Raw genomic sequence first — 24,576 nt, forward strand, 5'->3', positions numbered from 1 at the left:
TACAGGGTGTCCCACAAGTACCTTTACCTCCTCAGTGAAGCATTAGTTCTTAAACTCTTTTGATATTCAGGTTTTATTGTGCAGTACTTCGAATAATTTTATTGGTCATTGTATCTGTATGCACTCCATCATTTGTGTCCACCATGACGTCTGACTTCCGACTGACTCCCATGTCAACGAGTCAGTATTGCTGCATACCATGGCAGGGGAAGGAAGGGAAGGAAGGAAACAGCAAGGTGTAAAATTTAGCAGGGGTAAAGTGACTTTCACGTCACCCAAATTTTCACGACCAACATACTTTAATGTAAAATATACACATCCCATTTTAAGGTACAGCTGGGGCCCATGTTCTTTGACTTGCATCCTTGGTTTTTGTTTTGCTTAAAAACCAGACAATAGTACAGTTGAATGCCTTTGACTGCTGCAAAGCTGAAGGGTATCTGCCTCAATTTGGAGTGTTAGCTTGATTGAATGTCCGGTAAAAATACTTGCTTTTAAAGGTGTTAAACTTGAGTGAATTTTTCTAACCTCTGATTTGAGACAAGATTTTGAGATTTGAACCTTGTGTTTCAAAACAGCACATGTGAGTTTTCTTGATTTTGATGATTTCGTTAAAACACAATAATCCTGCCGCCAAAGGCGATTTGGCTTTATCATCACAATTGGGGCCTGGTTGCAAGTCAATTGTACATTTTATTCTGATGCAAATGGCTTAAACATGAAGGCACACTCATGCTATTCATATGATGTGTTGATGTGCATTCAAGGTTGCACCGGCTGATCAGGTTGAGGTCGAGCAGCCGATAGTCGATGGACAGACCCCGCAGCGAGTGGCCAAAGACAGCATCCCCCAGGCACCTGTCCGAAGGAACAGTCGGCGAGTGTCCACCACTGAAAGCCTGGTCGGTGTGAGCCGGGACTTGCAAAGCCTTCTCTCTCACGACCATCCTTCCGGTACTGTTGTCATCGGTAGTTTGCTAAATTGATTTCTCGTGATTTCCAGGACTTGGTTCGAAGCAAATGATCTTGTGAAGTAATTAAAATAGCTTTGCTTTCAGAATTTTAATTCTATTACGTTAAATCTCTGCCCGTGGTTCTGCTCGTTTTGTTAGTAATCTCCAATGCTGGAAGTCTGTTCAAGGCCGAAAGTATCGATAGTGTTTTGTTTTGAAATCTTTCCTCCAAAGCCCAATCTGGGTTTGTGTATTGATTATTTTATTGTTGTGTTCAGCAAAGAATGAGGGGCTGGATTTGGGGGTGGGTGGGGAAGGAAATGGGGTACTGATTGCTTGCTCTGACGATTTTACCTCATGAATGATTGGAGTTCATAAAGTTAGACAAGGAACCCTTCATGCAGGAGGGAGGCCATTTGGCCCAACAAGTTTGCATTGCACTAATTCAATGTTAGTTTATCAACTTAAATTCATTGGATGGTGTTTGGGGGGAATAGGTTTCTTCTTTTCTTTTTTTTCTCAAATAGCATGGCGATAAAAAGGCTCTTCTGGCTAAACACTTGCATCATCGACTTCGTCTTCATCATATACAAAGCGTCAGTTCTGTCGAAGCACTTTCTTAGCAATCTGGTTTCAATTCTGGACGGGTCGCCACTCCGACGCGGATACTCGACTGAGTGAGCAGGGATTTATTTGTCCTGGGTGTTCGAGATAACTCTCCTACTCTATGTGGGGGACACCATCGGACCTTTAAGGTCCACCAACTAATTTCTAGCAGATGGGACACCCAGTTCAACGTCCATCCAAGGGATGGCAGCTGGCACATATTGATGCCTCACCCTGCCTGTGAAACACCACAATGTCAGTTTATAGATGAGTCTGGATCCTAACACAAGCTGGACAGGTCAGAGGGGAGTGTGCATACCTCTTGGCAATTCTACCAGCCCCTGACCAGCAATCGCTCTCCTCAAAATGTCAATTTACCGAAAGCATTGGACACATTTGGAACTGCGATAGAAAAGTTTTGTTGCATAAAGCAATGACTTTTTCTTTTTTTTTCTCAAACCTTTCTGGCATGCTGATGGTTGCTGAAGCCTATTTAATTCAAGCTCTATCATTCTCTGGAATTGAAGGGTTTCTGCATGGTGACCCAAATGCTGTTCTGCATCAGTTGCATCCTTCATCTCAATGATGATTGCACTGTCCTACTTTTTTCCTTCTCTTTTTTTTTTTTTTTTCAGTTGATAGACTCCCTTTGGTCACCACGTCCAAAATTGTGCTGAACAGTTTCATAAGATTCCTTTCATTTCTTTTCTGATGTATCTTGCTCACAATCAAATCTGCAAAGAAAAGGTTATTGCATGATTGATTCTAAAATGAACAAATAAAACTCCTTCAGCATGTATTAATGGGATTATCTACTTTGATTCGTCATCTTCCTGTCATCACCATATTCGTGTTGTTTATTCCTTGTGTTTGTTATATAATTTTTTTTACATTTATTGCATTCCTCTTTCCCATATTCCCTGGTGATTTAGAGCCATGTGGAGAGTTGTCATGGAGACCAGAGTTGCAGGCGTTGACTGATGCACGGACCTCTCCTTGCTTACGGGCCCCCAAGGCGAAAGCACCATGTGACCTCTCTTCGGCTCTCCTGCAGGCTGGCATCGCTGGTGATGCACACTATGCTGCTGAATATTATTCCTTCCTCATTGTGAGCATTTCCACACGTCTCCCATAATGAAATTGCGTGAGTCAAGTTTGTTCATATGGAACATCGTTTTACCTTTAGTTGTTCAGATTTTTGCACTCACGGGAATGTTTTTGTAAATTATTGTTATTATTACTCGTATGAGAGCCAGTCACCTCCCTCCACCTTGTATTACTATTTTTTTTTAATAAAGCTTCTGTACACCGCCCTTGAGGCTTGGTTTGCAAGTCACCGTCTACGATTCCAATAGAAGAAACGTAATTACTCTTTTTGGGAAAACGGTTTTTTGAGTTTTATTTATTTATTTATTTTTATCTGCAAAAATTTGTAGTCAACACAGTCGAGTTAAAAGATTGGCTTTTAAAACCCGACTCGAATCGTCTTTGTGAAGGGGGACAGACAAATACACAGATGCACATTGTGTTTTATTGAGGAGGGTTATTATTATTTTTGTTATTTATTAAATGCTCAGACTACCCACCCGATGGGTGATCTTATTCCAAGCATGAAACACATTCTTCTGACATGTACCTTTATTTGGGCTGTTTGTAGGCAACTGGCAGCTGCCTTCATCGCTCCTGCAAAAAAACCCCCAAAAAACCTGGGTTATGTGCAGGAAGCAAAAACACCTCACTGCACTGGAAAACATGGGGACAAAAATACTGCACTGTAAATGGTGGAGACCTCAAATATCCTCTCCCACCTGGAACGGTGCTACACAATGCACATTTCCATGGAGAATTTGCATCCCCACACCCCCAAAACCACCGGCAAAGAGAAAAACGCTCTTATACACTCACTGGGGTCATGCTGATCTTGTATGGCAAGTCTGGATGTAATTGGGCCGGAACTGTGGGAGTAGTGGTGCAACAAACACTGGTCCATGAATTATCCTAAGGATTACCCTGTGCGTGTGAAAAAAGTGAGATTAAGCAATTGGTTCACATCTGCCTCTGTCTGTCCCTCCACAAACGTTGGTTTATGATTGACGAACAACTCCATTTCAATTGAATGATACATTTTGAACACAAATCGGAACATGAATCTGTAGTTTTGCTGTACTTTGGCTCTGAATTTGTCCTGATCGTACATGCGCAGAGAGGCATGAGTTAATTAGCTTTTCTGGAATTGAAAATACAGATAAGGTATGGTCATTGCACACTGCCTGTCTCCATCCATACGTTCGTCTATCTCCCATTTTGACTTCTCTGGCCAAACCGCTGAGCCGATCCTGCTGAAATTTGGTGGTAATGGGGATTGCAAATCTCGTTCTGGTCACGTGACTTTAAGTGGGTCGAAATGGTGGTCGTGTAAATTCCTTCAACAAATCTTATCCAGACTCACCAGTCAGAATGCTACCAACTTTGAGTTGCAACATTAGGACAGGATCATGATAAATTGCGGAGACCATGGCGATCACGTAACTGGAAGTGTCAAAATGACGGTCACGTAAATTCCTTCAAAAATCTTCTTCAGACCCACCAGTCAGAATGCTACCCAATTTTGGTTGCAACATTCGGCCAGGATGGTGATGTTAGAGTGCGGAGGTCATGCCGATCATGTGACCAAAACTGTGCCAAAATGGCAGACTTAATAAATTATTGAGAAAATGACGTGAATTTCTTCAAAAAAATCTTCTTCTTTTGACCCACCAGTCACAATGCTACCAAATTTTGGTTCCAACATTTGGTGACAAAAAGTGTCAAAATGGTAGATTTGGTAAATTTTGTGGAAAATGGTGTAAATTACTTCAAAAATCTTCTCTAGATCCACCAATCAGAATGCTACGAAATTTGCGGTACAACATTAGGCCAGGGCCAAGATAAGCTCCAGATCCAGTAGTTCTATTTTTATTTATTTATTTTTTACTCTGCCTGTCTGGCAATCAAACAAAATTGAAAATCATTCTAAACAGGAAACTTGCTGTTTTTGAGGATGTCATAAAGGGCAAACAATAGGCGTGAAGAACTACTGTGACATGTTAAATAAGTTGCTGTTGAAGATGCTGCAAAATTGTTGAAGTTTCCTGTTTAGAATGATTTCACATTTCCAAGCTGGCCTCCAAAACTTGTCGCTGACTGAGAATCCTCCGTCTTGCAAAGTCCTTTCTTGGCACAACTGAGCTCCTAACCACATACAGAGCTTTTGTCCACAGCCTGATGGGGTACTACTCTCCCCTCTGGGCTGGTGCTCCTGCCTCTCACCTTTCTTGGCTTCACGCTGTGGAAAACAAAGGCATTCATGATCATTGGTATCTCCCACAATGAGGCTCGGTCTTTGGGTCACTCAATCTCTCACTGCTGGCAGTTTGGTGGTCTTTGTCTTCTACTGTCTTCTCTCCAGCCTACCCCCCCACCCCCATGCTCTGTCTCAGATATCCCCCCCCCCCATATTTCCGCAGGGTGCTCAAAGTCCACCGCAACTCCATTCTGGTAAAACTACCAAATTCAAAAATCACTGCTCACCTTCTTTAATTCCACTTCCCCCCCCCCCCAACCTTTGGAACAAACTCCCACACTCTTTAATCCCACTCTTCCCTCCAGGTCTTCAAAACAGCTGTTCACCACCACCTCTTATCATCCTCCATCCAAATTCTCAATCTTTTCTACCCCCGTTAATCCATGCCAAACCCACCTCCTTCAAATTCCCTGTTTTCCTTCCTGCAAGTCCCTGTCGAGCAATGACCTGAAAGTCCCTGTTGTGTCCATCTTGTTTACCCCGTGTACCCCGCCCATCCCTCTCCCTTCTACAGATCTCCTCATGTCTCTTCCACACTGTTTTGTCCTTCCCTCTCCCACCCCTCTCCAACCCCTCGTCTCCTGCTCCCCTTGTGTGTTCTGTGTGTTGGCTCTCTTCCGAGCCTCAACAGTGTACACAAAAATGAATAATAATAATATAATTCATATATATTGTTACGAATTCGCACCCACCAGAGTGCGATCGACCGCATTTTTCTAATAGCAGCCGCGTTGCCCATTGGACGGACGATTCAGTCATGACCTTCCGGAACAACGCCGGAACCCTGTCACGGGTGGGTTCTTAATCCCACCACAGCCTAGCCAATTTTCTACCCGCGCAAAATAGGGTCAATCGCCGAATATCGATATACCCAAGTACTCGGGTGGGTAGCCTACCGAGAGACCGGACCTCGACGCAGGTCGGCTTGGACACGAACCGCTCAAGCGGTCTGTTCTGTTCTTCAGTGATAACCGAGCGGTTATTATCGCCCGACCTCGCCGGATCCGATTCTATTTTCCGGGTGTTTAAAACCCAACTACAATTCCGCAGTGCAAGATGGTATTCCAATAGGGGAAAGAGGATGCAACGAACGGGGTACATTTAACCAAGCACATTTATTTACTCCGACACGCGTATACAGGGAATACTAAACACGCATGCAGTAAGCAATGCAAACACGTATACAGGCAACGAAAGCACTACAACCGACTACAAGCAATTGTCAATGTACAGCACTTGCACAGTTCTACTTATGGATGGCGCCTCCAACATTCATTCAAAAGAAAAGAGACTACCCTCAAAGACAAGGGAGTCAGACAGGGTCCGTAGACCTTTATACCGTGGAGCCTTGGTGACCGAACGGGCCCCACGAGATCGTTGCAGGTTCCCTGCACCCTCGTGGTGCCTTGATGGGCGAGTCGCGACGTCTGTCCCCACGGCAGCTAGGATAGCTACGGCTGACTCGGGCCTTCCACGGGGCCGGCGAGCTCTCTCTGGCGCTTTACACTCGGACGCGCAGGTTTGCGCCACAGAGCTGGCAGGGCAGCGCCTCCAGTCCGCGTCCCTGGTGCCATGCTTGGACTCCCCACCGACCGCGAGCTCCGACGAATGGGTTGTTCCACGGACTGCTTCTCCACAGACAGGCCACCATGAGCCGAAGATCCCGACCAGGAAGAAGCCACCAAATGAAACCACACACACACACGACTTGGCTCCTGCATGCCCTTGTATTCCTCCTGGCGTCTTGCTCCGCCCTCCTTCGAGCTCCTGCGGGAAGCTTCGGGAAAAGGAGCGTTGCCCATGTCCAACCCTCTTGCCCTCCCCCCTCTCGCAGCGCGGGGGGGGGGGGGGCGAGGGAATCGTTACATGTCCCAGGCCGAGGGAGATTCATTCCCCCAAAATGAGGCCCCTCCTTCACATGACCTTTGACCTCTGGCTCGAATCGCACTTTCCCCGCACCATAGCGCGGGAAAAGCAGGCGGGAAAATCCGTGCGCCACCGATGTTCCTTCTTGTTTTTCCTTCGCGTTATCGAAATCCCTTGTTCCTTTTCCTCCACAGAGATGGCCTTCATGAGTGGAGAGGGTTGCGATTTGGTTTGTGGAGAAGGGGATCGGTAGTTGGCGTAGCGGGGAAGGTGGTTAGGTGATTGGCGTAATTGTGGTTGGTGATGAGGATGGCGTGGTTTGTTGAGAGGAGCGTGTGGTTGTTGTGGTGGGAGGACAGTGGATCTGAAGCCGTTGTTTGAGTGCGACGTTGGTGGTGGTTTGGTTGTGGTTGGTGGTTGAGGCGATCGTGGTTGTTGTGATGGTGGTATTGTGAAGGTGGTTGTGGTGGTTGGTCCAAAATAACGATAGTAAAGAAAAACGGCTATCTCAAAGATCACAGCCCTGTGACACGAATAAATCCCATTAAACAACGGTGGGGAAATCTAACTGAACACAGACTTATCGATCTAACTGAACTAAGGACCTTTATTGTGTTCTGCGATTTTCCACAGCTGTAACAATATATATATATATATATATATATATATATATATATATATATATATATATATATATATATATATATATATATATATATAGATATATATATATATATAGATATATATATATATATAGATATATATATAGATATATATATATATATAGATATATATATATATATAGATATATATAGATATATATATATATATATATATATATATATAGATATATATATATATAGATATATATATATATATAGATATATCCATCCATCCATCGGGACCATACTCCATGCAGAGCGTTGGTGCTGCCTAAGCAGTCTCCTTGGCTATTGGACACAATCCTGGACGGGTCGCCACTCCGACACAGTATACCAGCATGCTGGCACTCATTTTGCTGACCTCGGAAGGATGACAGGCAGAGTCAACCCCACCTGGTATGAATTCAACAATTCAAGCCACCACCCTAACCATTGAGCCAACACCAGGTATATATGTATGTATATATATATATATACATATATATATATATACATATATATATATATATATATATATATATATATATATATATATACATATATATATATATATACATATATATACATATATATATATATATACATATATATACATATATATATATATATACATATATATACATATGTATATATATGTATATATATATATATATGTATATATATATATATATATGTATATATATGTATATATATATATATATGTATATATATATATACATACACACACACACAGGGGGCTGCAAAAGTAGGTATACAATAAGGAATATACCAGTATATCATTACTGTTTTCCTACTTTTGCAGCCCCCTGTATATTGTACTACCTTTAAAATCTTTATTTTATCGAATTATATACTTGAACACTGCAGAATACAATCCGCTAATTGCCACTTTGAAAAACCTTTTATTTAGCAGTACAAATTATTGCATCATCACGACCAATCAAATTTATTGCTCACATACCCTGCCCATGTCTCCCCCCCAAGACTTGCGGTGTCAGGTGTTTTATGGACTCTCTAGTTATTACAGTGCTCCCTCCCTCGCTATATCGCGGTTCACTTTTCGTGGGTTTTCAATGAAGAGGCACCTCCAGTAGAAGAGATTTAATGCTCTTCTTGGCTGTGCAGTACTACATTCATCTCATCATCGTCATCTTCATTGTCATCAGTACTGCACAGCTATCATCATCATTGTCATATTTTCATAGGTCAGTACCCATAATACGTTTTTTTTATATTATATACTATTTTAAAAATTATTTTTGGTCTTGGGCTTTGCAGCCCCATGAAGTTGCATTTCTGATGATATTTTTTAAATTTTTTTTTTTAAATAACTGATTAAATGTGTGTGGGGAAGGTTAATAAGAGTGTGTGGATGTTGTATAATGGTTTAAATGTGTTTAAATATATTTAAATAATGAAATAAATATATGGGTTCTACTTCGCGGGTGGGTCTGGAACGCATTAACCGCGATAGGTAAGGGAGCACTGTATTATTATTTTGACACTGACATTGTTGTCATGTGGTGCAGTGTTTGCTTTAAGCCGTTTGATTTCTCACATTTAATTGCTTTATATCAAAGCCTACTCAAAACTGTGCAGTCAAACAGCTTGAAATTTCAACATTAGATATCCTTGAAACTGCTTTTACTTTTTGCTCACTTTGTGGTTTTATTTAGTTGTTGTTTTTTTTTTTTTGTTACAATGCAAAAATACTGGAATAATAAAATGGGTTTACTGTGGTTATTGAATGAACATGCATTTTTTTTTTTGGTGGTAATATTGCAAATGTGTTTTTGAATGAAGAGAGTTCAATATACTGTAAACTAAAAATGAATTTCAACATTTTTACGAGTATGTGGGGCTTTTTGCAAGACTATTGCAAAGCGGATGATTACAACAGCTCATGGTGAAAATCAAGTGCTTGGAAGGCTTTGATTGGCCTCCTTGCATCTCATTTGCTGTTGAACTTAAGGTTTATGTTCATTGCCCAATTCGACAAGAAATGGAATGGTGACTGAGCAAATGCTTACAAATGTAACACTAAATGCTCAGCACTTTAATTAAAACAAAGCAATCTCTAAATTAGATCAGAAGGTGGAGTATCGGTTAATGATCCACCAAGTTGCATATTTTTGATGCTTTATTGTTTGGAGGATGGGGAGGAGGGGAGGGGGGTTGGTGGGAGGAGAAGGGAGTGAGGAAAGGGTACAAATTCCCATCTTGCATTTTGTGTAATTTGATGTTCTTAAATTTATAGATGACATGAACTGCTCTTCCAAGCAATGAATGCCTTGAACATACTACAGACAATGAAATTTTGTGGAAAAATGACCTCGTATTTGAATAGCCAACTTCCAACATATTACTTGTGTGACCAACGTACTTTGCATGACTCGGTTGGAGGTCCATAGTGCAGACTTGTTCAAATCTTCCCTTTCTTGAAGTGGCGACAACGACGGCAGGCACTGCGACCAGCAGACCTTCCTCGTAGCATCCACCCGCTCATGCGGTCGATGCTCATTGATTGGCTGGTTCAGGTTCAGGTAAGTTGTCATTTTTATCAATGCAAAAGTGGGATTTGCTTTTAACTTGCAGTTTGTTTCAGAGGAAAAGATGTTTCTTCATGGGTGTAGATGTGATTTGTTGAAATGTTCTACATTAATGTACCCACCGCTGCTGTCCTCTCTTTGTGGGGAGGAATTATAAATTTGGTCTGAGTCTGGCACACAATGGCCTGCTGTTTTCAAAACACTGGGATCTTTGTCATGGATCAGTGATTGTAAACTCGTGATTCCAAAACAAACGGCATGCTTTGATTCGGCCTGATTGTGAAACACCAAGATGAATCTTTATAGTGTGATGATCTTTAGTTGGGAATTTGATCCAGACTAAAAGCTGAGAAGCACACTTCCAAGCTATCCTGTAACCAATGGATTTGGCAAGATTTGTTGGATGAGATTTTGTGGAAATGGTTTTGAAGTGGTTGGAGATAGTGCTGTGTTTTGACCCAAACTGTGCAAAGCCCTTTCCATAACACGACTTTCTTGGTTGCTCAGTGATTGACCCTGTACTCATAATTGCCATCACTCTTGTAAGGTATATTGAAAGATGAAAGATTCTAGCACAAGAAGTTAACAAGAGTGAAAACTGTTTCCTGAACCTGAGGTCTTCCAGGTGAGTCAAGAGTGCCAAGTTGTGATGTGAATGCATTGCGGTTTGGTTTGTCTCCTGCAGACATACTTCGAGATATCTGATGAGGCCTTGTTCCTGGCTGTATACATCTTCAACTCATACCTGAAGGTGGCCTCAATCTCTCTGGAGTTTCTCCAGCTGTTGGGCATCACTTGTCTCTTTGTGGCTTGCAAACTTGAGGAAACTGCCGTTCCAGAGGTCTCTCATTGCCACTTCACTTGGCCTTTTGGTTTATTATTCATTGGTGTCGAGTTCAGATCGTCACCAACTGTTTAGGTTGTGTGCAACTATCATAGTTTTTGTTTTTCTCCATAACAGACATCGATAGGATTTCAGGTTTGTAACATTTGTGCCATCAGTTTTTGGTATCACACAGAGCTTGTTTCGCTGGATGGTTTTTGACCAACATGACATTCCAAATTTATTGGCCATTGTCCTTGCTCATGAGATCTTGCTTGATTTGACTATAGGTAATTGTGATGAATTGCTGGTGGTGGATCTTTGGCAGCAGTTTAGTGGTCCAGATAGTTCTGGGCATTAAGTTGTCATCAAATAAGTGGACCTATTTGGATAGAAGAGTACTTTGAATATCTTTTATGAACCCATTCCTCTTCCGCTTGGAGTGACTTGTCCTACTTTTCCAAAATGGGTTTCCTTTTTGGATATTGTCCATGAGGAAAAGGGGAGAGTTGATTGGTTATCAACTCCAATTTGTCCTTGTGACTTTGTGATGCTTGGGTACTGCACACATTCTGGGATTGATTTGAGTCCTTCTTCCCAGATTACACAGCTTTGTTTCCTGACAAAGAAATCTTACACTGAGCAGGAGCTCATGCAAATGGAGAGACACGTTCTGCAGAAACTCAACTTTTCCCTGTACTATGTGCAGCCTCTGAACTTCCTCCATGTTCTCGTGCACCTCTCGCACAGTGCTCTGCAGGTGTGCACCTCACTTTCTGAAGCTTTGTAATTTAATTTTTTTTATTGTGTGTCTGTTCTATGGGTTTAAATGGTTCATGCAAACTGCTCCTATTTCACGTCTCATTGCAGACTCAACACTTGGCAACGTATTTTATGGAGCTGACACTGGCAGATGGCGACTCGGCCACTTTTGAAGCCCTCCGACTGGCTTCGGCTGCCTTGTGCCTCGCGCGGCACATCCAGGAAGAGCGCCTTTCCCTTCCCGAACCAGCTTGGACTGACGTGCTCCGTTATTATTCCACTTACAGGTAAAATAGTTGGAATAATTCGCTCATTGGGATTATCATTGCATTACCACATTGGAAACTATTTGCTCTTGCTTCAATTCCTCAAGTAATGTCAATGTAATGATAACTACATTATTACAAGGAGGAACATTCACCTGTGTTTTGTCCGTATCAAAACCTAGTTGTTATATTTGTCTTTTCAGTGCAGTGATTGGTCATGCTTCAGATTCTCTGTCTGTGCTTGCAATTCAATGTGCAAGTCACAAAATTGGGCAACTTTGTGGTTTAAAATAAGCTCCTCCATACTTGTTTACCAAATGCTCTCAAACAGCAATGAGGGTTGTCTGGTCTGTGAGAATCTCCAGTATACTGGACTGATATCGAGGAAGTACTTGGTTTGATTGAGTTGAAGAAAGCATGATAAACGATTTGCATTCTAGTTTCTGGAAACCTGGCCTGTCTGAAGTGCTCTGCCATTGTCCTCTCTGTAAAATGGACAACAAATTTTTCTCAACCAAATGTTCACCAATTCGTTTTGAAGATTTGGTTCGAGCACAAAACATCTCTCCACCTTTGTTCTCAGGACAATTAATAAACCTCTGTCAACATTTCGTTCTTTGTTGCCATATATACATTTTCACCCATGCAGACAAACCTCAAGTCTCGATAAAGTCTGTTATAATAAAACCCCACACTCATTAATGATCTTAAGGAAGAGGATAATTTACCTCCTCCTGGTTTGGTCTGCATGTGATGCTGGTACACCAATTGCGGTTGAATCTTCACATCCCCATGTCAGCTTTGGATGAGTACCAAATGCTACCCGTTACCACCATTCGCTACCCATAACCTCACCTTCAGTCATAAATTTCAAGCCACTGTACTCGCACTACCTGTAGTTTTCTTGTTGCTGTGTGGCCACATTATTTAGTTTTCATTTGTTTTAAAAGCCAAGTTCTTGCAGGATGAGCAAAGCAGAAACTCGTGGATTTCCTGTAAGTGCATCCCACATCGATGGTGTGGAAATGGTTTTGTTTTGTTTCGAACAGCGTGGCATTTTATCCTGATTGAGTTTTTATCTCATCTCGGGGTGAATCCCCAAACGTACCAACCAGCAATGTTATCCCCCACTTTTCTTATTTTGAAGTGTTGTATCATCTCGCTTTCCCTTTGCACAACTCAGCTATAAGTAATGTATCAATGCACATAATATATACTAATTATTACCACCTGTCACACGAGAAAAGGCACTCGATAGTTGCAAGTATGAATTGATTATTTATTATATCTAGTTTAACCCGAGTGATTAACGTGTTATGAAGTTTGGAATGTCAATTGGCTGAAACCTCAGTGCTGGTTAATCAAATTGTCTTAATGGAACTAAGGATGTTCACTTTTTATTCACAAAATCAAAGCCTTTTAAAATTTCTCTGAAACAGTTGAAATGTTTAATGGGCAAAGTGAGTATGTATCATAAAAATGGTTTTTATATGGATTTAGATTTGCTATGCCATTAAGGGTGTTGTACATCGGCCGCTCTGCGGCTGCAAACCGAGACCATCATTCGGAAAGAGCAACTAATCCTGTGAACTTCTTTCGTTAAGTGTTAATTGGTGATTGACGATTCCATTTCGTAGTGATGAATGACTGCTCGTACGAAGTACAAACAAAAAGCACAAATCATGATCCAGCATTTTAAAATGTAATCCTGCAAGAGAGCGAGAGCGAGAGAATCTTGTTTGAATGAAAAAGTTTTGATTTTTGAAATGCTTCAGACATCTCATGTAGATTGGAGCTTGATGTTCTAGGGTATGCCTAGTGTTGGCTTAATGGTTAGGGTAGTGGGCTTGGGATCCTAGGGTCCTGAGTTCAAATCCCGCTCAGCTGTGGGGTTGACTCTGCCTGTCATCCTTCCGAGGTCGGCAAAATGAGTGCCAGCATGCTGGTATACTGTGTCGGAGTGGCGACCCGTCCAGGATTGTTCCCAATAGCCAAGGAGACTGCTTCGGCGGCACCAACGCTCTGCACAGAGTATGGTCCTAATGGATGGATGGATGTTCTAGGGTCATAGATGAAAAACAAAAATCAGAATCTCAAGTCTTGTTTTCCCACGTATCAGATTTTAAACCTTTCTCTTTGAAAAAGGAAACGCTGTGACCATGAGGGAGGTTGGAATAGAGGAAGTGAAACTGGACTCCAAGTGGTTTGAATATATCACAAGGCAGCAGTTTTTTGTTTTCTCACAGGTGACCACAAGGTGTTTATGATTCACTGGTGGTTTCCTTGTTCATCCACATCCTGCTTTACCAGCAAGTTTGTCGAATCCATTTCGACAGGTCATCGGTCGCCCCGCATTGACAAAAAGCACATCAGCAGTTTATTTTCCGGTATTTTTTTTTCTCAGGTACGCTCTCTTGCCGGTCATAGCAGGTCAGTTTTTTTTATTTTATTTTATTATCTTCAAACCTCTCGAGATTGGTTATCTATCATTCATTCAGAAAATGAGTCCAGCCTGGATCGTCTTTCAGCTCTGATACTTGATATCGATTTCCCAAGTATCGGAGCAATCCCACAGTGAGGAATACACTATGATTTTGTTTTTTTCTAACTTGGCAGTGTCACTATTTGAAACCATAAGTCAGATTACAATGTAGACATTCAACCAATTGAGAACTTGCTAATCAATTTATACTGCAAATGTACATTAATTTTGTGAATCTATTTTAAATATACAAGGTGTGTGCTTTAAAATGCACTCCCTCCTTTTCCCTCCTCCTTAACTTTTACCAGCCCCATTTTTCCCATGGGTAGTGGAAATAACTTTCCAAGACGGACACAGCACAAGAGGATGATGGGCGAGGGGGTATGCAAACGATCAAGACTGACAAAAAACGTTGTAATTGTTGGCTTAAATGATGTAGCTGAACAGTAAGGTCTGTCAGGTCAGGTCAGGTATGGGAGCATATGCCAGAACAGCACGTCGCTGCGTCCACTTTCCGCCGGTACTCCAGGGGCCTCCGTCTGGCCATCCCCCAGGCAGATGCCAGGCCCATCTCCATCTCCTTCAGATGATGGTCAACCTGTTGCAACCATGAGGCACGTGGTCGACCCACTGGCCTCCTCCACTCATGAGACTCCCTCGCTGAGAGAATCTGGTGAGCAGGATCAGAGTCAGGAAAACGAGCCACATGTCCATACAGCTGCAACTGACGCTCACGGACTATGCAGGTAACAAATCTCATCCGAGTCTCTCTCAGCAACCGCTCGTTGGACACAAAATCTGGTCTGGTCAGCATTGAAAGATCTTTTGTAGATCTGGGAGATGAGGTTCTGGTTTGTTTCCCGCGTTAAAGAACTCGAGGGAAAATTTGATTGAATATGGGAAGGATTCGAGGATGTGATTCTACAGACTGGATGGAGAAAGAAGGACAAAACAGTGAGTGGTGACTGGATTTGAGGTAACAGGGTTGAGTTTCTGGATGAGCTTGTGGGGCTGAAAGGGGAGGGGGAAATCTCAAAAGCGTGGTTGTACACGACGACAAGGTTGCTCGTCAGTGAGAGGAGAAGCACTCCCTGTGCTTCACCCTCCTGCTCAGAGATTCCACGTACCTGAGATTCCACCGTTTCTTTGAACACAAGAATAGACGCATCAGCACATGGAGTGAAGCCATATCTTTGGCACTGCAGATGAATGCTTTGTGCATTATTGAATGGAGGATATCAAAAGAAGATGGTTGAACAGAAAATTCAAAGCTGGAGGCCAATTTGTAGATGTTTTGTCCAAGTCAGATTGCGTTTGAGTTCCAAGGATTGCACCTCCACCAAAGTTTGACCACAATTTGGCATGAAAGCCGCCATCGACCGGGCATCCTCCATCGTTCCAACTCTTTCTTTGGAAAATATTAACTCATAACTTTACAATGCCTTGGTTCAGAGCTCATTGGAGTATTGCTATCCACTCTGTGCTGGTGCTCTCATCACATCTGACTCTTCTGGATTCTGTGGAATCTAAAGCTCTCAATCAAATCTGTGGAATAAAATCAAAGGAATCTCCTGCAATGAGGCCATAACGCGTCTCTTACTCTCGCATCATAGGTAAGTCTTGGCCTCTGTTTTGTATTTATTATACTTTTCTTCTCACCACTTCTTCAAGTCTATCTACCACTGCTCTCTCAGCCCTCCAGCCCTCCCCTGCTCTTCCAGGATGCATGCATTCTGATTTCATGTCCGGCATTGAGTACCTCCATCCATTGTTGGGAGAGCAGAAGCAGCATATTCAGGGTAGAGTGACCTGGTCTGAAACCAAATTGATGATAAGAAATAAAGCCATTGGAAAAGAGGAAGGATTTAATGTCTGAAGTGATGTTTGATTTCATAACCTTGCTGATGATTGGGAGAATGCTGATTGGTCTGTTTTTGCACTGGTTTTTATGCAGGGCAGTAATGTTTGCTGATTTCCAAGCAGATGGCAGATGACCTTGAGCAAATGAGAGCGTGAATCGAACAGAGAGAGGATGAGCAAGAGCAGAAGAGCAGGTTTTTAGGACACGTGGGCTGATGCCGTCTGGACCAGTTACAGAATCTGAGTCGAGGTTTGACAGCAAGCTCTCCACCTTGTCAGAAAAAAGGACACAGAGTCCAGGGACAGTTGGGTGTGATTGGGTAAGGTGGGTGCAGAAAGCGATCGGTTTTAGATACAAGATTTTGAAACAAACACCGAGTTTAGGCATTCAGCCTTTTCACGTGCGGTATCAGCAGTGCGGCCATTTGAGGGAAGGGAGGGGATGGAGAGGGAACATACACCAGAAACAGATTTGATTTGATGCCACCAGGATTTGGAGGAGGGAGAATAAATATATTTATATGTATTTACATTTTTATATTTTTATATATATATTTGTCTTTTTATATTTATTTCTATTTTTTAAATATATATAGGAATGCTTTGTCATTGTCACGAGATGTGATGATCTTTTGACCGAGTTTGTTCTGCAAACCAAATATGGCGTTGCACAAAAACTTGGGTCCCACCATCCCCGATCCCCCCTCTCCTTCCTTCTCGCCTTCCCATTTATAACCCTCTATGAAATAACCTCCACCTCGGTTCCTTCTCTTACAACCAGCTTCTGTTTTGTAGGTGATTTAAAACCCGGAAGTAACCGGAGAACAATTGCATCATTTTATACAATGGTAAAATCAATGGGTCATTGATCGAGGCATGCTAACCATAGCGTGAAGCAAGGAGAAGCTGACATTTTTGGCATTACCCTTCAGAATAAAAGAAGCTTCTCAACACTTGCCTTCACCAGCAAGACAAGTGATCTTCATTCTTCACTTTCTATGCAGGTCAAGAAGGCTAATCCCAATGTTATAACCTCTTCCCCTTTTTTCCCAAAATAACCTTTAGAATACATTTCTCATCTCCATAAACATAAAACGATCATATATTGTCACAAATATGTTCACCATCAAGTTCTGGGTGCACCAGTGTTTATCTCCCTCTGTACCCATACACCGCCCAACTGACGCTCAAAAAATTGACGATCATTGTAATCGTTTTTCACAAGTGCCTTCTGTGTTGAGCTCCACGAGTAATGCTTTCTATATACAATCCATAAAAATGTGAGACTTTGCCTCAGGGAGTGGTGCAGTTCCATCTGCAGCACCAACGTCACTCTTCACAGGTTCAGGAAGTGGCGAGAAACCAGCCACAAACTCATCCAGAAACTCAACCCTGTTACCTCAAATCCAGTCACCACTCACTGTTTTGTCCCTTCTTTCTCCATCCAGTCTGGAGAATCACATCCTCGAATCCTTCCCATATTCAATCAAATTTTCCCTCGAGTTCTTTGAAGGTGGCAACAAACCAGAACCTCATCTCCCAGATCTACAAAAGATCTTTCAATGCTTACCAGACCTTACCACTGTCCAGCTACATTTGGGAAAATGACAGGATCACAAGACTGATACCAGACATGATCAAGGTGCCTCCAGACGACTCGATTGTCCTCGAGGTTGATTTTTTTTAGGAATTTAGGACAAAGGTCCCTCGTATTTGTGAACCCTCCCTGGTAGCCAAGCCTTTCTACGACCAATGTTTTTCACAAACACCGGGTCCCTGATGTTTATAGAGCACTGTACTGCAAGTTTGTCATGATGAAGTCTGTTTTTCCACTGATTTTGATACACAACCGACGCCATGTCTGGTTTTAGACAATGCAGTCGTGTATGCAAACGTCGTTTCATCAGCAGCTCAGCTGGTGTCACCCCCGTTGTGTGGGGAGTGATGCAGTGAGCGAAAAGCAAACGTGATAGTTTGGTCTGAAGGCTTCCGCCGTGTATCTTATTTCGACCAGACTTGACAAAACTCACAGAGCTTTTGGAGAGTCCATTTGAAACTTGATGGTGTGGGCTCACAAACTTGTGAATTACACCATTCAGGTGGGTGAATTCAGTGAATTCAGAGCTTGTGAAACAGGTTCCATTGTCGGTGACTATCAAGCGTGGAAAACCATGAGTGGCAAAGCACTGGCGCAGCCTCTCGAAAGTCTCGTGTGAGGATGCTCTATGTGTTACATTGGCATTGATCCATTTAGTGTGAGCATCGGTAAAGGCGCTGTCACATCTTGACGATTTAGCCAGCGTATGCCGACTTATGAAAAATTTGTCAAACACTGGCACACGTCGAATACGTTATGGGTAAGTTTTGATAACATTAAGAGCATGCTGAGAAACACTGCCATACATCGTAGTATGCTGGCTTTCATCGTTGTACTTTGCGGTTGTCCTCAAATTTTAGCATGCTTGAAATTTTTCGACGTATGCCAGCATATGACTCGCGTTCCGCTACGCTGGCCATAAGTTGTAGGCACGCTATGCGATCGTTGACACACGTCGATACACGTTCCTTGTAAGTTATTCATAATTCGAAACATGTCGAGGGAATGTTTAGCATACCCAAAACTTATTTAAAACCTATGAGTAACGTGTTGCAGGCACGTTACACGATCGTTGACACACGTCGAGGCACGTTATGCGATCGTTGACACACGCCGAGGCACGTTACTTGTAAGTTACTCATAAGTCGAAACGCGTTGAGGTAATGCTTGGCGTACCCAAAACTTATTTCTAACCTATGAGTAACGTGCTTTGAACCTATGTGTAACGTACCTCCAACGCATATTGACATATGTAGACATATTCGATTGACGTCTTCCGGACGACCACAGAACTTACTGAACGTGTTTCTAATTTACAGCTACCGTGTAATGGCGTATTGGCAGCGTTTTAAAAAAAACAATAACTTCCGATATTTCGTCACGTGCCGTTACGTCACGTCTGATTGCCTCTTCAGTTTGCTCATGTCTTATTCTTAGTTCCTCCTCTGTGAATATTTTCTGTTTGAGGATATTGTCACGTCGACGTCGAAACTTAAAAGCAAGTGTCCGAATATATTTTAAAATTCGTGATAGACTAAAAAAAAAAATAATAATAAAAAAACAAAAACAACAACTTCAGATATTTCGTCACGTGCCTTCACGGAGCCAAGGAGAAAAAAAGAAAATGTGCCTTGACGGAGAAAATAAGTTCCGGGTATGCTAAACATTACCTCGACGTGTTTCAACTTATGAGTAACTTACAAGGAACTTGTGTCAACGTGTGTCAACGATCGCATATCGTGCCTACAACTTATTTATAGCGTAGCGGAACGTGTGAGCCATACGGCCATTACCTCGTAAAATTTTCAGCATGCTTGAAATTTCACGACGTACGAGACGTACCGCAAAATATGACGGCATACTTCATCGTTTTTCAGCATGCTCTTAACGTATACACAACTTACCCATACCGTATTCGACGTGTGCCAGCTTGGTTCGGCAAATTTTTCATAGGTCGGCATACGCTGGCTAAATCGTCAAGGTGTGACTGCGTGGTTGACACTTTCAATTTTCAGGCGGTTATGATTTAAATCGGCGTGCGGCAGGTTTTTAACAGAGAATGCCACGAGTTCGTCGGCGATACGTGCAGCGCGCTATACCGAAGTTAAACGATCGTTGGGCATTGGTTGTGAACGCCGACAACACGCGAATCATTCGTTGGTATAAGTTATCTATAAGACAACGAAACGTTCTGTGCCCGTTACTAATATGTTATGCATACGACCAACACGTTATGAATACGACCAAAACTTTAAAAAAACATCAAAATTTCAGCATACGCCAACGTTTTGCATACATTTTTTATACGTTGCCATTGCTGGCTAAATCGTCAAGGTGACAGTGCCTTAACAATAAGGATCATATGTCCTTCAATGGGTCCAGCATAGTCAAGATGAATCCTCTGCCATGGTTCAGTGGGCCATTCCCAGAGATGCAGTGGTGCCTTTGCAGGGGTGTTTTGACTGATTTGGCATGGATAACAATGTTTCACACACTGTTCGATGTCCGAGTCAAGGTGAGGCCACCAGACATCGTTCCGTGCCAGCGATTTCATTCTTACAATGCCGAGATGACAATGGTGAAGCCGATCCAAAATCTTTGTGGGCAAGCATGGGGGAATGACCACTCGGCATCCCCACAGCAAGCAGCCATTCTCGACGCTTCATTCTGCCTGATCACGTCAGGTCGGGTATGGGAGCATGCGCCAGAGCAGCGCGTCGCTGCGTCCACTTTCTGCCAGTACTCCAGGGCCTCCGTCTGGCCATCCCCCAGGCAGATGCCTGGCCCATCCTTATCTCCTTGAGATGCTGATCAACCACGATGCACGTGGTCGGCCCATTGGCCTCCTCCATTCAGGAGACTCCCTCACTGAGAGAATCTGGTGAGCAGGATCAGCATCAGGAAAACGAGCCACATGTCCATACAGCTGCAGCTGACGCTCACGGACTATGCAGGTAACAAATCTCATTTGAGTCTCTCTCAGCAACCGCTCGTTGGACACAGTCCGACCAGCGATAGCCAGGGATTCTCCGAAGAGACCTGGTATTAAGGAATTAATACCAAAGGAATTAAGTCTCCATCTCAGATCCTTGGTCAGAGTCCAAGTCTCGCATCCATAGAGCAAGCCTGGAAGCATCAAGCACCTGAAGACTCGGACTTTCGTCCTGCACAGTTACCGGTAGCGCCACACTCCCTTATCCAGTGAATCCATGACTCCCCAGGCCTGACCCAGACATCTATTGACCTCTGACTCACAGCAGAGACATGAATATCACTGCCAAGGTAAGTGAATCTCTCCATGACTCAACATGCTCACCACAAACAGGTACAGACAGGACAGCAGCATCCAATATGTCATTTGAAAGCCTGGATCTTAGTTTTGACCCAGGAAACCCGTAATCCCGGTGGCTCTGACTCCTCATTCAGCACATTAAGGGCCCCCAAAAGGATATCTAAAGTCTCCGCATAGATGACTACTGCATCATCTGCGAAATCAAGGTCAGGGATCGTGACATTCCCAAACGATGCACCGCAGCTTAATCTCTCCGACATCCTCCCAAGAATCCAGTCCATACAAATGCTGAAAAGTGTGGGGGCCAGTACACACCCCTGACAAACTCGAGTAACAACTGGAAATAAGTCAGAGATGGTACCACCACATCTCACAGCACTCTCAGTACCAGAGTAGAGTTCGGGCATCAGATCGATCAGTTTTGGTGGCACCCCACGAAGACCTAGAATCCTCCAGAGGGCATCCCGATTCACTGAATCGAATGCTTTGCAGAGATCAACATGGGCTGCAAGCAAACCCTGCCGAAACTCTCATTTGCATTCGGTGAGGACCCGAAGAGCAAGGATACTGTAAATCGTTGAGCTCTTTGGTGTAAAGCCTGACTGCTCTGGACACTGGAGCTCAAGCAGATGGTGGCGAACCCTATCAAGAATTATCCGAGCAAAGACCTTGCCTGGCACTGAGAGCAGCATCACCCCTCGGTCGTTGTTGCAGTCTTGGTGATCACCCTTCCTTTTCCAGGGAGGGACAACAAGGCCCCTCTTCCAGTCAGTTGGGATGATGCCTGTGTTCCAGGCAGAGCACAGAACTGCATGCAACGACACGAGTGCAGCATTTCCACCAGCCTTGAGAAGTTCAGCATGGATGCCACAGATCCCTGGAGCTTTACCCCATTTCAACCGGTTCACCGCAGCCTGTTTCCACAAGCAAAGATGGACCACAGTTGGTTGGATGGTCAGCAACAGGGATTTTAACACCCCTGACGTCCAACTCGACAGCTGGTGGATCAGCCTGGTACAACCGCTCAAAGTAACCGGCCAGGCGGGCCTTCACTTCGGACTCCTCTGTCAAGAGCCTACCACACTCTGCTCTAACTGCAGTACACCAAGGGATGGGCTTGGATGAACGCAATGCTCGAATTCCCTTGTTGGCAGTGCGAGAATCACTTGACCACAGGTGATGCTCTACCCCCTCACAGATTCCTCGCACATAAGCCTCCTTGTCCACCCTTAGCGCACGTACAGTTTTACGCCTCAGCTCCCTGAACAGCTCAGCTCTGCCATTCACCTGGTCCTGTGACTCTGGTCAATGGTATCCAGTGTCCCTTGAGAGAAAAAATTCTTCTTTGCCCTACGGTGAGTTCCAAGACATCCAACGGCAACATCAAGAATGGTGACCTTGAAGGAACTCTACAACTCTTCATGACATCCCAAAGCACCCAGACCCCCCAAATCTCTACTCTGCTTGTTCGCAAATGCCTCAGCGACCCTCTCATCCTTGAGCTTGCCAACATCCAGCCGAGGTTCGGATGGTATCATTCTCCTGGATTTAAGGTGCAACTTCAGAGTTGCTACAACAAGCCGGTGGTCAGTATTGAGGAACTGAGCACTCCGGTAGACCCTGCAGTTCTGGATCATCCTCCAACGACCGTCAATGAGGACATGGTCAATCTCCTTTGCCACACCGCCAGCGTTGGAATACCAAGTCCAGCGATGAGCTTGTGGGCGCTGAAACCATGAACCAGCCACCCTAAGTCCATGACTTCTTGCAAAGTCAAGGAACTTGCTGCTATTCTGATTCAAAGTTCCTGACCCATGAGGGCCGACACACGTCTCATAACCATCCCTATCGGTTCCAGTCGATGCATTGAAATCCCCCAAGACTAGAAGTGTATCTCGTCTGGGGCACTGATCATCCACAGACTTGAGTGTGGCGTAGAATGCATCCTTCACGGTGTGATCACTCGCCTCAGTCGGAGCATAAACAGAGACCAGGGAAATGACACCTAAGGAGTGGCTAATCCTTAGTCTCATAATACGCTCGTTGACCGGTGTTACCTCAATTATCATTGGAGTCAGCTTATTGGACACAGATCCAGCAACTCCTTGGGAATGGTAACCATCAGAGCGACCAGACCAATAGTAGGTGTAACCACCCACCATGATCTCTCTGCAATCTGGTCTCCAAACCTCAGAGAGTGCTGCAATACCGATGTCCAAATGCTTGAGCTCAGATGATAACAGACAGGTGATTATCCTCTCTTTGGGATAACACATTCCAGGCACCCACCTGAAGGGACCGCCTCAGGTTAACCCAACGAGACCGCCGTCTGGTGGACGACATCTCAGCACCACTCCGACACACACTCCCGCAATCTGACCCGGGAATGTTACCCCGTGGTTTTCCTCCTATCATCAAAGATTGGGGGTCCCGAAGGCTTTGCCCCAATCCCGTCATCAGGTGAGCTGCCCTGCAAAGGGAAGCTGCATAGAAGGTACTCCCATGGAATGGGTTTTCAGACTTCTTTGCGTTTTTGTGTTTTGTGGAATGAAGGCTTTTACACTGGCCGGAGTGCAAATCCTGCCACCAACCTCCAAATAAGAAGTAACCCAACTGCAACAGGACGTCCGCAGACACAGTTGGGCACTAGATATGGATGGTCGTTGGCTCACAAGGAGCTCCTCCACCCTTTGAGGAATTCTGCCTGGCCTTGTACGAATACAATTCAGGGTCAGCATTATGTGGAAGGCCCCACCCATGCCCAGTAGCATGAATGACCTTGGAAAGAAGTGGGTCACGCCTGGTGTCAGTCCGTATCTGGTTGGCATTGATTGGGTTGTCATTCAAAAATTCCATCAGAGATATCACGCTGCCAGGTGCAGGGGGTTAAACACTGTGTCCGGAAGTGTTTGGCGACTCGTGGCATCTGCATTTGAAATTGTAGAGCCAGATCTGTACGTAATACCGTAATCCTAAGTCGAGAGTGAAAGTGACTAACGTATGATCCGAGCCGGTAAGACCTCTGAGACAGCTTTTGTTGGACCAAACAAGCTAATCAGTGGTTTGTGGTCCGTGTAAGTCGTGACATGTCGATCGAAGACGTATTGGTGAAATTTCTTAACTCCGAATACAATGCCAAGTTCTCCTTTGTCCAGCTCACTATAGTTCTTCTCAGCCAGGGACAGTGTACGAGATGCAAATGTGATTGGCCTCTCTGTGCGATCTGGCATGATGTGTGACAAAACAGCACCAACCCTGTACTGACTCGCGTCACACGACAGGACCATGTCTTTGTCTGAGTCGTAGTGAACTAGCACATTTGAAGACTGCAGCATGTCTTGACTTCTGGAGGGCTGATGACTGGAATGTCCCATTTCCAGCTGACGCCCTTTTTTAACAGGCGATACAGTGGACCAAGCATGGTAGCAATGTTTGAGATATACCTGCTGTAGTCCTGCAGCATGCTAATATAAGCCTTGAGTTCAGAAATGTTGGTCAGAGCTGGGGCGTCTGAT

General features: G+C 43.8%; 1 protein-coding gene across 1 annotated transcript in view; it reads left to right on the forward strand.

Moving 5' to 3' along the window:
* CCNP (cyclin P) overlaps positions 1–24,576 on the forward strand; it is a 106,563-nt gene that overhangs the window by 32,117 nt on the left and 49,870 nt on the right. The window contains exons 3-8 of the mRNA XM_085895906.1: positions 768–954; positions 2,492–2,667; positions 9,875–9,973; positions 10,665–10,820; positions 11,404–11,562; positions 11,673–11,851. Of these exons, the coding sequence (XP_085752032.1) occupies positions 768–954; positions 2,492–2,667; positions 9,875–9,973; positions 10,665–10,820; positions 11,404–11,562; positions 11,673–11,851 (956 nt within the window). The remainder of the gene's footprint in view (positions 1–767; positions 955–2,491; positions 2,668–9,874; positions 9,974–10,664; positions 10,821–11,403; positions 11,563–11,672; positions 11,852–24,576) is intronic.

Source organism: Eptatretus burgeri, chromosome 9 (genome assembly GCF_056783735.1).
Source record: "Eptatretus burgeri isolate ZD-2024b chromosome 9, Ebu_testis_v1, whole genome shotgun sequence".
NCBI classification, from domain to species: domain Eukaryota; kingdom Metazoa; phylum Chordata; class Myxini; order Myxiniformes; family Myxinidae; genus Eptatretus; species Eptatretus burgeri.